The sequence below is a fragment of the Pongo pygmaeus genome, chromosome 1, assembly GCF_028885625.2.
Source record: "Pongo pygmaeus isolate AG05252 chromosome 1, NHGRI_mPonPyg2-v2.0_pri, whole genome shotgun sequence".
Taxonomy (NCBI): Eukaryota; Metazoa; Chordata; class Mammalia; order Primates; family Hominidae; genus Pongo; species Pongo pygmaeus.
The window spans coordinates 77775641-77792575 of record NC_072373.2 but is presented as its reverse complement, the minus strand read 5'-3'; the positions used below and the strand labels follow the sequence as shown (position 1 = coordinate 77792575).

Below are 16935 nucleotides of genomic sequence, written 5' to 3'. Positions count from 1 at the left end.
TCTCTTAGAAAGCTTTTTGAAAATATTTTGTTCACTATTTTTCCTCTCCCATTTCTTTGTTATTGTGGATTAATATCTTTTTAAATTATTTTACTATTATAATATCATAGTAGGTTTGGGAGAAAGAGAAGAGATACATATATATGATCGATCTGCCATCTTGAGTCATAAGTCCTTTAAATTTATTCTTTAGTATGTTTATCATTATTACATTACCAATCTCATATGTACAAATACATAGAACTATTTCTCTAAATTTAAGAATATAGAAATTCAATATAAATATTTGAGAACAAAATCTTTAATATTCTCACTTTCAAATTATAAAGTACTTTTTTTAGTGGGAAGAAAGGGGAATGTGCATTTTGAGGATATTAGCTGTATCTGAGAATACAGGGCAATATATGCTAAGTGAAGAAAAAAATACATGGCCGAAGAAAGTCATGAGAATGGAAAAGGGAGCCCTCCCGTGGGCTTGTAAGGCCAGAAAGGCTTCCTGGAGGAGGTGGAAATTGAGCTGGACTCTGAAGAGAAGGTAGGAACCAGGAAGAGAGCAGGATCTCCAGCTGGGGTAATGTCAAGTGTGACTGATTATCTTTCTCCTGCCAAGTGGAGATATCCTAGTGTGCAGCTCCCTTTCAGGATCTGAGTAGGTACGAGGGTGCAGCCATGAAGCCAGTGGTCCAAAGACCATGGAATTTTCTTGAGACTACTAGAACAGTTCATCAAACACAGGGAGTTTATACAGTGCTCAAGAGAAAAAGGTTAAAAAGTGCTGTTGATGAGCAACCTGCTGGTTCACAGATGCTCTTTACTATTCAAAATATAATTCTGATTAAAGCAAGAAATTAAAATCCAAATAAAAAGGTGCATAGTTTATATTTTGAGTTTCGTACTTGTACATCTCTATAGTTATAACTTCTTAATAGCAATAAACACCAGATTTTAGTTTTCAACAACACATGGAAATATTATTCTGGTATTCTCAATATTTGCATAGCCTCTCATTATTCTTTGATACTTTGATTATTGTATGAGTCAGTCATCATCTCTGAGTCCGTGAACTAGGCAAAGCACTATGCCAGCCCAGGAGGGGGCTGTTCATATGTTCATTCAGCAAGTGTTTGCTGAATGTCTATGATGCAACCAAAACTCATAAGGAAATAATTTATTTCCTCAAAGAGTTGATGATTTGGTAGCAAAGTCAGCACACAGCTACAGAGTAACAAGGGAGTAAGATACATAGAATGATTAACAACGATAATAAATAAAGGTAATAATAGTAATGGAGTTGCTTGTTTCTTTAGGGTTTTATCTTGTAGTTGGAAAGGCAGAGCATAGACACACTTAGGTGAAACATGTAGACTCTTAGAAAGTAAGACAAAAGCACAAAGTGACAGTGTAAACCAAGCACAGGGTATCCGACCAGGGTGCGAGGAACCAAGCACAAGGGATCAGGTGGGAATTAGAGGAATCCTGGCAATGGTGGAGGAGGCCCTTGCCATGCTGGCCATGGTGGGGGCTTCTGATGGCTCTAGAGCACCACAGGCTTGACTGAGATTTGGTGGACACATCAAAGTGCCTGGTTGGGTAGACAGGGTATCACAGGAGTATTTGAATGAAAGGTTCAGCGAACTGCACTCACATTTCTGGGAGATGTGTTTGCTCAGTTAGAAGTCACAGGGAGCTAGATAGAGCTGCTCCATGTAGAACACCTAAAGACACAGGGCAGAGCATAAGGTTCCAGCCAGACAGAGGTCAGGGCAGAGTCCTGCCACTGTGGGAACACTTGGAGGATAAGGCTGCCAGGTGGACTGGCTAGGGAACAAGGATCTGGAAATTTAGGCCTGTGTTCTAGTCATCCACAGGTGTATTAGTCCATTCTCACACTGCTATAAAGAACTACCTGAGACTGGATAATTTAAGAAGAAAAAAGGTTTAATTGACTCACAGTTCTGCAGGCTGAACAGGAAGCATGACTGGGAGGCCTCAAGATATTTACAGTGACGGCAAAAGGTGAAGAGGGAGCAAGCACCTTTTTCACATGGTGTCAGGAGAGAGGGAATTAAGGGGAAAGTGCCACATATACTTTTAAACCATCTGATCTCATGAGAATTCACTCATTACCACAAGAACAGCAAGGGGGAAATCCACCCCCATGATCCGATCACCTCTCACCAGGTCCTTCCTCCAACATTGGGAATTACAACTAGAGATGAGATTTGGATCAGGAGACAGAGCCAAACCCTATCAACAGGCATTCCAGGGGTGTCTTAGAGGCAATACCAGGGTGAGAAGATGAGTTTAATGGACAGGTTTCCTCATAGCCCCCACTTGCTGCAATCAGAGGAGCTCCACTTTTTAATCTATTTAATATATAGGACTTGTCAGAATTTTTTTTTTAATCAACGGATTCTACTGATTAAAAAAATAAGTCTGCAATTGTGATGGGAAAAGACAAGAAGGCTGGAAAATGAGACCTATAATACTTTTAGAAAAAAATGTAAATTAAGTCTGAGCTAGACAGAGTAATCTTTTGCAGTAACTTTGAGGCAAAGAGAAGCAGAGTGGCAAATAGGCAAAGGTATTTCTAGTGGAAGAGATAGTTTAGTCAAAGATAAGAAGATACAATTAGAAACGTTCTGTGTGGAAAATGAAAATGCATGGGCTTTCCTGGGAAGCAGGAATCCCATGGCTGGTGCAGTGGGTACAGTGAAGAGTTTGAATTTACTCTGGCGGGCAATCCAGTGTCTCAGAAAATGAGGTGTGGGTGAGGAGCATGATGAATATGTATGGTTACATAACTGTGTGTGTCAGTTACTCAGAGCATGAAGGGCTTGGATTAATATATGGAGCCGTCACATTTTTCTTGGCTCTGGTCCGTACCCATAAACCCAGGATAATGTCTCCAGTTTCCCTGCTTGCAAACATTCTGGCCACAATGCATCAAAGAAAAAAATGAGACTTTGTTAGGAAAAATATTGATCAACATTATTATCTCTTGAGCAACAAGCAAATTATAATAATTGACTACCCCATGGCATCTCATGAGTTTTCAGTATTCTGCAAAAACATTTATAGTCCCTGGGTGAGGAATCTTTTTAACTTGGACAAATCTATGCACTACTGTCCTGTCTTTGGACTGAGTTCTTGGTGGCATAGTCATTCTGTCACTCCTCTGTTGGCTGGCACAGTGGTACTTCACGTGTGGTCTACGCACATTTTTGGTGCGGATGTGTCAGAGAAATGTTCCATTCATTGCCAGGAGAGTAGTGTAGCACTGAGAGAGGACAAATAAATATCAGTTTCTCAATAGGAGAAAAAGACAACAATTAGGAGTATAAAATATGGCAAATACAAAAATAGAGAACACACATGGAATGTTATATGAGTATAAGAAGGGGGTGGTCAAAACTAGGAATCTTTGTTCTAGTGAAGCATGAGTACTCTCTGCAACATAGAATATTCTGTTAGTCTGTCATAGAACCTGTTTGTAATTTGATTATTTGATAGCTTGAGAAAGATTGTCATGTTTCAGAATGTTAGAGCAAGCAAGTGAAGAATTTAACAAATATCACATATTTAAAAAATTAATTTGGTGCCATTAGTGCATATTTAAAAAACGTATTTGGTGCCATTAGTGGCTTTTTTGTATGTTAATATTTCTCTTTATTACTCTATTCTTATTTCTTATTTATTTATTTATTTATTTATTTTGAGACAGAGTTTCGCTCTTGCCACCCAGGCTGGAGTGCAATGGCGTGATCTCGGCTCACTGCAACCTCTGCCTCCTGGGTTCAAGTGATTCTTCTGCCTCAGCCTCCCAAGTACCTGGGATTACAGGCACCCACCACCACACCCAGCTAATTTTTGTATTTTTAGTAGAGACGGAGTTTCACCATGTTGGCCAGGTGGTCTCAAACTCCTGACCTTAGGTGATCCACCCACCTCAGCCTCCCAAAGTACTGGGATTACAGGTGTAAGCCACCATACCTGGCCTTTATTCTTATTCTTATTCTAATGTAATCTCTTTTAAGTTCTACCATTTTTGAAAACTTTTCATCAGTTCATATCTCCTAGGAGCAGAATCTATGCTTTTTTTTTTTTTGTATTCTTTTGAAGTATATTGGATTGCCACAGTACATTTATATGTTAAAGGTTTGTATGAATCAAATCAGAGATATTGGTTTAGGTTAGTAAAACTTCATCTAACAAACTATATGATGCTAAGCAAAATACTGTAAGTTAATTTAAAATCAATCTTTGAAGCATTAAAACTAAGTGTTTTTATTCACCTCTGGTTAATTTTTACACAATGGTCTAGGTAGGCCCAGCATGTTGGGGTTTTATTTATTATGGATCATCAGCAGTCAATGTTTATTAAGCAATGTCTGTATATACACCAATGTAATAACTGTTACATGTAAACACAAAAGAATGATGACATAATCTTTACCCTCAAGGAACTTCCAATCTGTGCTTGAAGAGGCAAGCTAAACATAAATAAAGATTGCCGTGCTAGATCGCCTATGACAAAAATTGTGGAAAATTTGAGAGTTATAGAAGAAAAATATGACGTGCTATAATCAGGAGGTGGCCTTGAAATAAATTTCAAGGCCACAAGAACCTGCCTTCTTTCAGAGAAGGCATTCCTGGCAAATAGAAGACAACACAAAGGCAGAGGTAGGAATAAACATGGCAATCAGTCTAGACTTTGTAAAGATTTAGTAGTCAAAAGCAGTGTCTGTCAGTTAAGCATTTCATATAGTTTTCTTCATAGAATTTTTACTTGATTATCATATATATGTGACTATCAAACATCTTAGTCAACACCTGGCTTTGGTTATCAGACATTTTCAAATCAATTCGATAATATTTATAATATACTCTGTATGAATTTTTATGCCTAGCATCATGCTAGGCATTGTAATATATAGAAACAAGGAAGAATTCATAGTCTTACCTTTGAAGATGTTGTTGCTTTAATAGAAGAAAAGGTATGAACAAATACAATAATTAAAGGTGTCATCAAACCAAGGCCACTCAAGTAATTCAAGTTATGAGACTCCCTATGTATAAATTGCCACGTGAATAAAGTCCTCCCAGTCCTTTGCATATGCAGGAGCTATTCCCCCACACACCTGATCCTCTGCTCATACCCATTGTATCTCCTCCTAGTGCCAAAGTTATATTGATGGTGCTCTCCCAGCTAGAGACCATCACTGCGCACTTGCCAAGCCCATACCTATCTCTCATTGACTCTCTGGTTTCCTTTCAAGGTCAGCGAGCACATACTGTAGTCATCCCATAATTCCCACCTTCTACCACCTTGGTTCCTCTGCCTTTTACTACTCATTGTTCAGTTACTTCCACCTCAGACCCCTTTCACATAAAGATGCACCCTCTTTGGACCTGATCTGTTTCTTCCGTTTCTTCTAACTCTTGCCAAGTGAATTCAGGGAAAGAACAGTACACTAATGCTCTCATGTTCCCTCTCTCTTTGAACAAAAATATCTCTATCATCCTGGATGCCTCCCATAGAAATATTGCTGGCGACCCTCCTGTATTGAGGAAAGATACTATGTTTAAATATGAAGAAAAGAATGGTGTTGAATCAGTGACCTCAGCCTCTGAAGCCTTTGAAAGTATGCAGAAGTTCTTTTCTGAATCTCTGTTAAAAAATCTTTCTCTAGAAGTTTACAAGTGCTTCCTTCAAAATGTCTACTCAAGATAAAATGTTTAAAATATCAAATTTCATTTCTTATTTGTTACGAAAAACATGCTGTAAATTTTTGTTTTTCTCCATAACATAGAATATTATCTGTTAGTCTGTCATGAAACCTGTTTCTAATCTGATTATTTATTAGCTTGAGAAAGATTGTTGTCTTTCAGAATGTTAGAGCAAGCCACGGAAGAATTATAACAAATATCACATATTTTAAAAATAAATTAAAACAACTTAAACAACTATATTGTGTAAGCTTATATAAACTGCTTAAACAATATATAAGCTACTTAAACAAGAGAGTTGACTGAACATTCTAAATTCCAAATGAGCAACGTTCACATAAATTTTCAAATGTAATGCACTTATAAATTGAAGCTGTCTCATATAGTTTGAAATGAATAGAATAAATAATACCTATTATATGAATATAAGGGAGAGAGATGGGAGGTGACAGAAACAGACAAATGGTTACAAGTTTGAGAAAATCTTTTGCACAGAAAGTAGAACTTGAACTGGACTCTGAATACTAAACATTGCTATGTTAGGGAACTATTGAAGGAATATCTCAAGTTGGGAAAAGACGTATTTGGAAAAGATGTATTTGGTTGAAACAGAAACTTCTTATGGAGGAGAAAAGAAGACATTGACAAATCAGGATTGAGCCAATTTGTAAGTGTTTTTAAACCTTTTCACATTAAAGAGGTTAGTGGATTTTCTTCCATAAACAATGGAAAGCTATTGAAAGTTTTGAAGGATTGCAATGAATTTGACAAAATCGTTTTCAAAAATCATCTTCTCTGATGATGTTAGAGAAATTGGAAGGAAAGAGACTAGATTAGAGACCAATTTGTGACCACATGCTTGTGAGATGCCAGGGATCTGGAATAACGTTGTGGGAATGTCAAAGGAGGGGAACTAGGACAAACTCTTTAAACACGATGTGACAGAGTCTTGAAGTAATAAAGGAGGCAAGAAAAGACGATGAGTCAGAAATGATAGTGAGCTTTCAGATGGGGTGACAGGGAGAATGAAGGATAAACCTGATAGCAGAAACAGGGAGGTCAGAAGGGAAAACTGTTTGGATGGATGAGAGGAAGGAAAGAGTTAAGTACATGGGGTATTTAGCGCTATCAGTAGAAATTTAATGGAACTACATATGTCATTTAAAATTGTCTGACAGCCAAGTTCAAAACAGTAAGAAAAAACAGTTGAAATTATGTTTAATAATGCTTTGTTTACCCCCAATATATTCAAAATGTTATTTCAACATATAATCAATAAAAAAGTATTACCAATATAGTTTACATTCTCTTTTTAAGTTTTTGAGATCTGGTGTCTATTTTGCATTTCTAGCTAATCCCAGTTGAGCTACATTTCAAGTGCTCAGTAACTGCCTGTGGCTAGCGGCTACCATATTGGACAGCACATTATTAGACAGTCATAGAACTGACAAAAACGATTTAGCACATTTCTTAATTAAGATGATGCTAAGACTGTATTTTGGAAATTATAATTCTATATATTATTTCTCCTTCTCTATTTCTTTTGTTTATTTTAGCTATTTTAGAGTCACGATGTTCTTTTAGCAGAACATCATTCTTTCCCCAAAGCACCAAGACTTTTTAGAAATATCCATGATATACTGTTTTATTGCCTAGAGTTACTGCTGTCTCATTTAATTCTCTGTTTGACTTACAGCTTTAATAAATAAATGTCTGAATACATTTTCTTCTTCTTTTGTCAGTCTTCAAAGTTTTGATTATGAAATAATTTAGCAATGTGTCCTCAAAAACCTGGGATAAATGACATTTAGCACTTTGGATATGAGGACCATTTTTCATGTTCCCCAGGCTGCATATGTGTGTGTATTTCTCCCGTGTTTAATATGTGACATAGACTTGCTGGAGTTTTGGTCTTCACGATATGCTAAAGAATGCAGTATAAAAGAGAGCCTATTTCTATAGAAAACAAGCCAAGGACATTGTGTTCCATCTTTACAATGAAATTCAGATTTCCCATTAAAAGGCAAATCTATCATTTCAAAAGGTTGAATAGGATGGTAGTTTAAAAGAATCCAGCTGCTTAAATTTAGGGCACTGAAAAACATTCAATAAAAAAAAGTTCCCTGGGTCTCAAGCATTTTCATTTGATTATGTATTGGATAGATTTTCATTAGGCCTAGAATTTTGCTTCTTAGAATTCTGTCCTAAAATAGTTTGACAACTGTTTTGAGAAAGCTGGACTCAACTATGGTAGCTCATTTACGATTAAATTATGTATTTGCTGTTTAGAATATTCTAGTGTTTGATAATATATTCTTAACTTTTGTTGTAGAAATATTGGACTAATCTTGCAGTGCTTTACTTTTTCATGTTTATTGTTGAGCCTCTCCCACTCCTATTTAGTTTCTTTTATGTTTCTTCTTTTCTTTGGAGACATTGTCAGAACAGCTATTCTGTTCTCTAAGCAGCTTCTTTCAATGTTTTCAGTCACCTGTTCACATGACTTTATTTTTGTAGCCAAGTAGAATGCTACCTTTTTGCTATTCTAATGTGCTCTGCCCAACTTTTTTCTGATTAATTTAGGAGTAGGAAGTGGAAAGGCGGGTGATACTCCCTACAATACAACATGTTACCCACAAACTGACTGGGGAGCACAGAAGAGCTCTGTGCTATGCAGCTGAGCTACAAATTCTCAAGGAAGTAGTCTATATGCTGTAGGAACAAAAAGACTTATGTCAGACATATTTGTATGATGCATGTATTTCCCATGGGCATTAATAGTCGTTTATTAAAAGTTATGACTAAGTCTCCATTCTCTCCAGCTCTGGACTTTAGCCCTGCTCTCTTTCAGGGGTAACACCAGAGATGTAGCCTGGGACCATACAGAGGACCATGGTTAACAAGGGCAGCACTTGTTATACCCTGGTAATAGGTATTTACTAGGTTTCTTAAATTGAGTATTTGGCTCTCTCCTACTGGTTGTTAGGCATTTTTACATATAAATAATATTGCCCTTGGGCCAGTCCCTAAAAGTAAATGTTTCCAATAATTTTTTGGCATCCAATGTTTTACTAACACTAATTTGGTCGCATTTGCAGACCTTACCTCTCCAATGTTCATATTCTTCCTAAACAATTGTTTATTTTGAAAGAGAGTTTGTTCTAGTTAATATCAGTCCACTTCTAATGAATTTTTCCCCAAGGAGCTCAACAATTTTATGGAATAATTCTTTTTCGGAATTCATATTTTATTCTAGACCCAAATGAGCAAGTACTTTTTATGCTTTATCATAGTTTATGGGGGTATTTCATACTGGGGTCCTGTGCTTCCACTCCCCTGCCAACACTGGCTATCAAAACTGCTTAGGCTGCAAATAAAACAAGAAATGAAATCCATCTGGCATTTCTCATTGAATTAGGACCAGAACATTATTGTTAAATATTAACAGATGGCTAAAGTCTTAATATCAAACTAACATTTAAAAACATCTAAAAGGACCCACATGAGGGGGAAAGGACGGAGGACCATGTGTTTTCTCCATCTCAGAGCCCTTACTGTACGCTTCCCCCCACCATTTTTCCAACCACATGTTGAGAATCACTGGGGCCTCCTATCTCTAATAACTTTTATTCCTTAATAGCTGGTATCAAAATAGCATGTGATGATATTATCAAGATAGTATAATCAAGTGTTAGCCAACTCAGGTGATGTGTTGCCATTGGCATGCCTCAAGATCTTTTATTAAAGTCAGTTTTCTGTCTCTCCTCTCCTCTCCTCTCCTCTCCTCTCCTCTCCTTTCCTCTCCTCTCCCTCTTTTCTCTCATAATAGGAAAAAGAAAAAAAGTACATGCTTCCCTTGGACAACCTGAAAGTTCGGGATGTGGAAAAGAGCTTTATGTCTAGCAAGCACATCTTTGCACTCTTTAACACAGAGCAAAGGTAAGAAATTGAAACAGTTCCTGTCTTCAGATTTTTTTCCTTGAAGTTCTACATGATTCAGAGATCATATTTGAAAATAGTTCCTTTGGGCACACCTTGAAATTTGTCTGCTCTTCAGTTTTCCTTTCATTTATTTTGTATTTTTAAATTCCACCATGGGTTATGGCTTCAAAATATAAAAACTCAGACTAAAAAAGATCTTCAAGTGTTAACTAATTATTTCTTGCTTTTCCACCTGGCATGAAAATAGGGGAACATCACACTTCGGGGACTGTTGTGGGGTGGGGGGAGGGGGGAGGGATAGCATTGGGAGATATACCTAATGCTAGATGACGAGTTGGTGGGTGCAGCGCACCAGCATGGCACATGTATACATATGTAACTTACCTGCACGTTGCACACATGTACCATAGAGCCTAAAGTATAATAATAATAATAATAATAATAATAATAAAAAAAAAAGAAAAAAAAAAAAAAAGAGATAATAAACTGAAATGCATACAGGAAAAAAAAAATGTAGTGTGAGAGCTTAAACATCTAAATAAATAATGAAATGCAAAAAAAAAAAAAATAATAATAATTCTTCATCCATTTTTTTTTTCTTTTTGAGACGGGATCTCGCTTTGTCATCCAGACCGGAATACAGTGCTGTGATTATGATTCACTGCAGCCTCGAACTCCTGGGCTCAAGCAATACTCCTACCTCAGCCCCCTAGAGTAGCTGGGACTACTGGGTGCATGCCACTGTGTCTGGATAATGTTTTAAAAATTGTTTTGTATGTAGTTGACCTCAAACTACCTGGGTGCAAGAGATTCTCCTGCCTTGGCTTCCCAAAGTGCTGGGATTACAGGCATGAGCCACTGCACCCAGTCTGTCCATTCTTAAAGCTACATTTTATTACCTTAAAGTCTTTCTTGTCCCAATATATTGTTTACATACTTACAAACTACTCTATGATAATTTTTAAAGTATCTATCTAACATGAATGGATATCACTTAAGCTCTTCTTGAAGAGCAGACAAATTTCATATACTATGACTAAATTCAGTGAATAGAATTATTCAGTTAAGGTGAATAAAAATGTATAGTATTTTACAGTTTTTCAAAGTGCTGTCTACATTCATGGTCATTGGTTTTTGTAACAACTGCCTTTGAGGTCAAAAGGATACAGTTACAAATAAGAAAGTGTAGGCTCAGGGATGTTAACTCACTTTCTTAAGGTCATAAAACTCGTGCATGGGGGAGCTGGAACTTGTATTAGGACTTCCTCTTAAGTACACTTTTCCTTCCACTCATTTTCCATTGTGTGCTTATTTTGTTCTGCTGTTCATGTGCAGTATCAAAACTGTATTTTGAGCTGATCATCACGAGTGCCATGATCTTCACTGAAACTTAGCAGTAAAGTTAAATAAGCAAATGGAGAGGTAAGAGAGGGTGGACTAGAGAAGTGTAAAAGGGGTACAACTAGGAAAGGATAATAAAGGAGAGTTTTTCCAAATGAAAATGTTATAGGAAAAAGCTAATTAATTTGTGTGAGTCCGTTATTAAGACAGTAAGTCATTAGGTAACAGGATCTAATTTTAACACATTTTTCGAGGCTGCCTTTTATCTTTATTTAGCAATGAATGAAGTTACTTGATTAGGTTCAATGACTGGCCCAGGGTCAATCACACAGTAAATTAAAATAGCAAAAGAAGACGTCTTCCTACATTCCCAGTCAGTTGCTCAGAGTGACTCATAATACAAAAATACTTAGTAAAACCACAAAGCAAGCCGTTTAAAGAATAGACAGGAAAGAAAATTAAATACAACTAACTCCCCTACCAAATATTCAAATGGGATTTTTGAAGACAGTATTATTTGAGAGCAGCTTATGAAAACACACTGAAAATAATAAAGAATAAAAAGGTTTTCTAAAGAGAATAGTAGTGAGTCTGCCACACTGCAGCCAAGCTCAGTACTAGTTTACATGTCTTATCAGAGCAGCAGAGAATCAGGAGATTCTAAAGCAATCATCAGAGGTGTGCTCAGCCTTCTTGCCTAGATGCAGAGTGGAACAGGTGACTGCCAAACAGGAAGTCAAACAAAATTGAATCCGCGATCAACCTGAAAAGTTCAGGTTATAAAAAAGCTGGGTGTAAGGTAAAAACAAGGCTATGATAGACTATCATTTTTCATAAAATACAGCTGTGGATTTTAAAGACAACAAAAGTCACCGAAATAAGGAAACTTTGGATTTTGAAAAATCTAGATATTTTGGAATCCTGGAGTTCTAAAAAGATATTGAATTCTGCTGCCACTTCTCAGTGACCCCAGTGAGTATATAGATGTACCCACATTGGCCATTGTCTTCTCCTTTGAAATGCTGATTCCTTTAAATCATTTTTGTGCTAGCAAGGACCTCCAGTACAATGTTGACTACAAGCTGGAATCCTTGTCTTATTTCTCATTTTAAGGATAATTTAAGGATGATTTTAAAAATTGTATAGTGAAATACCTTTTGATAGATGTCTGATATCAGGTGAAGATTTCTTGTGTTTCTAGTTACTAAGGTTTCTGTTTTCATTTTTAAATCATGCTTAGAAGTTGAATTTTATCAACCTCTCCACCTGGAAGATTGTATGATTCTTCTTCTTCAATCTGTTCATGTGGTGAAATATACTAATAGACCTTCTAATGTTAAGCCATCCTTTGTCTCCTGGGATTAAACTTAGTTAGGTCACAATGTGCTATTCTTTATTATGAGTTCTTGGCTTAAGTTTGCTAGTATTTTAGCAAATGCTAAAATGAGTTAGATTGGTCCACAAATTTCCTTTTTATATTATTTCTGCCTGGTTTTAATATCAAGGTTCTGTTAGCTTCATAAATTGAGGTGAGAATAAGTCCTTATTGTTCTTTGGAACCCTTCATAAAAGATAGGGATTATCTATTAGCTGACTGTTTGGTGGAAGTAACCTGTAAAATCATCTGGCCCTAGAAAGTATTTTTGGTAAGTAGGCTTTTAACTAGTGATTGAATATATTTAATGATTTCAAATTTATTTAGGTTTTCTGTTTGTTCCATGGATCCATTTGAATAATTGTATTTTTTGTAGAAAGTTGTCCATTCTGTTTTGCTTTAAATATATTGCACCAAATATTTCTTAATATTTTATTTTTCTAAGTCTCTGTTGTATCTGAAATTTGACTGATTTTTATTTCTAATATTAATCCTTATCTTTTTTTATGATCACTCTTGCTAGATTTTTGTCTCTTTTCAGAGAATCAGCTTGTGGCACTTTTGAACATCTATTGTGTATGTTTTTTCTATTCCAATAATTTCTGTTCTCTTAATTATTTCCTTCTTGTATTTTCTTGTGTTTACATTTTGGGTCTTTTCAAACTTCTTAATTTAGATGTGTAGCTCATCAATTTTTAACCTTTCCTTTTCTTATATATCTGCATATAAATCTATAGATTTCTCTCCAGGTAGTGTTTAGCTGCTTACTACAATTTTTGAAATTTAACAGTTTTATTACCATTCAGTTCTGTTTCCTATTCTTCGTCATGTTTTTTCTTTGAGCTATTTAAAAGTGTGTTTTACATTTTAGAATGCAGGGAATCTTATTGTTTTGTATCATTGATTTCTAACTTAATTGTATTGTGACCAAATAATATGGTCTAGTACATGGTGATAATAAATATTTCACATATACGTGAGAAGAATGTACATTTACTAGCTTGGAAGTGTAGGTTCCATGAGAGCTGATTGGATTATGCTTGTTAATTGTATTTTGCAATGTCTATAGTCATTATCTTTTCTTCATCTCAAATAATTCCAACATTCAACAAGTATATATTAGGCAGCTGTTATGTGCCAGATACTGTTCTATGCTTAAAATACACCTGTGAATCAAATAGACAAAGACAATTAAACATTTTAGATACAATCTAGAAAGGGGAATAGGCAGGGAGACAAATAAAAACTCACAAAGAATCTTATTTTATCAGATGAGCATTAAAAAGGTCACTTTGTGATTGTGAGCTTGAATAAGCCTGCCAATTTTTGCTTGAGGCCAATCTATGTTATTAGATTCATGCAAATTTAGTATTGTATTTTCCTGGTGACTTAAAAAAATAATTTTGTGACAACTCTCTTCATTCCTAATAATGCACTTTGCCTTAAAATTTGTCTTATGTTAATATAGCTACACTAACTTTTTGGTTAATATTTTTTATTGATACATAATATTTATATGTATTTATGGAGTACATGTGATATTCTATTACACGCATAGCATATGTAATTACCAAATCAGAGTACTTAGGATATTCATCATCACAAGTGTATATCATTTATGTGTTGAGAACATTCCAAGTCCTCACTTCTAGCTATTTTGAAATATACAATATATTGTTGCTAACTATAGTCACCATACTCTATTATTGAACATTAGAATTTATTCCTTCTATCTATCTATATGTTTGTACCCATTAGCCAACCTTTCTTCATCCTCTCTTCCCAACCCCCGCCAACACACACACACACACACACACACACACTTTATTTCCACCCTCTGGTATATATCATTCTACTAACTACCTCTGTGAGATAAACTTTTTAAACTCCTATTTATGAGCAAGTACGTGCAATATTTGTCTTCCTGTGTTTGGCTTACTTCACTTAACATAGTGATTTCCAGTTCTATCCATGTTGCTGCAAATGACATGATTTTATTCTCTTTTTATGGCAAATAGTATTCCATTGTGTAAATATACCACCTTTTCTTTATTCATCCATTTAGAACATTTAGGTTGATTCCATATCTTTGCTATTGTGAATAGTACTACAATAAACATGGGGGTGTGTGTGTCTCTTTGATATACTGATTTCCTTTTCTTTGATTGAATACCCAGTAACGAAGTAGTTCTAGTTTTAGTATTTTTAGAAATTGCCATACTGTTTTCCATAATAGCTGTGCTGATTTACATTCCCACCAAGAGTGTATGTTCCCTTTTCTCCACATCCTCACCGCCATCAACAGATTAAATCTCATTACTCATTTATTATTGGTTGGTTCAGGTTTTTTATTTCTTTCTGATTCAATCTCGGTAGGTTGTATTGTCCAGGAATGTATCCATTTCTTCTAGGTTTTCTAGTTTGTTAGTGCATAGTTTTTCATAATAAGCTTTGATCTTTTGTATTTCTGTATTAGTTGTAATATCTTTTTTATTTCTGATTTTGTTTATTTAAGTCTTGTGTCTTCCTGATTAGTCTTACGATTGTCTTATTGATTTTATTTATCTTTTTAAAAACGCAACTTTTCATTTTGTTGACCTTTTATATTGTCTTTTTCATCTCCATTTCATTTAGTTCCACTCTTATCTTTATTATTTATTTCCTTCTATTAATTCTGGGTTTTGTTTGTTCTTCCGTCTCTAGTTTCTTGAGATCCATCATTGTATTGTTTATTTAAAATCTATTTCTTTTGATGTAGGCATTTATTGCTATAAACCTCCATCAGCACTGTTTTTGCTGTATTTCATAGGTTTTGGTACATTGTCTTTTGATTTCTGGTTTTTTCAAGAAATTTTTTAATTTTCTCCTTAATTTTTCTCTTGATTCAATTGTGATTCAGGAACATGTTTTTCACTTTCCATGTATTTGTACTGTTTCCAAAATGTCTCGTTATTGATTTCTGTTTTTATTCCATTGTTGTCTGAAAAGATACTTGATGTGATTTTGATTTTTAAAAATTTTTTGAGATTTGTTTTGTGTCCTACTATATGGTCTACCCTAGATATGTTCTGTGTGCTGATTAAGAATAATGTTTATTCTTTAGCTGTTGGATGAAATGTTCTGTAAATGTCTGTTAGGCCTATTTGGTCTAATATGCAGTGTAAATCCAATGTTTCTTTGTTAATTTTCAGTCTAGACGATCTGTCTTATGCTGAGAGTGGAGTGTAGAAGTCCCAACTATTCCTGTATTAGTCTTTCCCTTCAGGTCTAATAATATTTGCTTTATATATCTGGGTGCTCTGGTGTTGGGAGCACACATGAGGATACAATCATTATATCCTCTTGATGAATTGACACCCCTTTCATTATAGAATAATTTTGTCACTTTTTATTACTTAAAGTCTGTTTTATCTGATGTAAGCATAGCTACTCCTACTCACTTTTGAGCACCATTTGCATGGAACATCTTTTTCCATTCCTTTATTTTCAGTTTATATATGTCTTTATAGGTGAGAATTTCTTGTAAGCAGCATATAGTTAGATCATTTTTAAAAATTCATCCAGCCAGTCTATATCTTTTAAGTGCAAAGTTTAATCTGTTTACATTCAAGGTTATTACTGACATGTGAGGGCTTATCATTTTATTACTTGATTCTTTATTGTTTTGTATATCCTTTTTTCCTTTCTTTTTCTCTCATAATTTATCTTTGTGGTTTGATGGCATTCTGTAGTGGTTACATTTAAGATTTTTCCCTTCCTTGTTACTGTGTTTGCTCCACTAGTGGTTTTTATATTTGCATGTGTTTTCATAATGGTAGTTATTATTCTTTTGCTTTTGGGTGTAGGTCTCCCTTAAGTATTTCTTATAGGGGTGGTCTAGTGTTGATGTATCTCTTAGCTTTTGCTCATCTGTGAAAGACATTATATCTCTTTCATTTAGGAAGGATAATTTTGCTGGGCATAATATTTTTGGCTAGCACATTTTTTCTTTCGGCACTGTGAAGATATCATCCCATTCTCTCCTGTCTTGTTAGGGTTCTGCTGAGAAATCTGCTGTTAGTCTGATGGGGTTCCTTTATATAGGTGGCTAGACACTTTTGCTGTTTTTTATTTTTTTTTCTCTTTGTCTTTGATTTTTGACAGTTTGACTATAATATGCCATGAAGAAGACCTTTTCAAATTGTATTTATTTGGGGATCTTTGACTATATCTGAATGTCTAAATATTTTGCTAAGTTTTGAAGTTTTTAACCTATTATTTTATTAAATGGGTTTTCTAATTCTTTCATTTTTTTCTTTGTTTCTTGGGACACCAAAAATTTGAATATTTGGATGCTTTATGATGTCCCATATGTCTTGAAGGTTTTAATCTTTTTGTTGTTGTTGTTTTTATTTTTGTGTGACTGGGCTACTTCAAAAGATCTGTATTCAAGTTCTGAGATTCTTTCTCCTGCTTGTTCTGTCTTACTGTTGAAGCTTTTGAATGTATTTTGTATATTATTTAATGAATTCTTCAGTTCCAAAATTTCTGCTTTTTAAAAAATTATA

The 16935-nt window shown here is 35.0% G+C and overlaps 1 protein-coding gene across 8 annotated transcripts in view; it reads left to right on the top strand.

The window, feature by feature from the left end:
- The window catches only part of DNM3 (dynamin 3), a 575478-nt gene that overhangs the window by 407895 nt on the left and 150648 nt on the right, over positions 1–16935 (top strand). For all 8 annotated transcript variants that reach the window (XM_054456210.2, XM_054456187.1, XM_063648645.1 and 5 more), the window contains one exon: positions 9560–9669. In XM_054456210.2, the coding sequence (XP_054312185.1) occupies positions 9560–9669 (110 nt within the window). The remainder of the gene's footprint in view (positions 1–9559; positions 9670–16935) is intronic.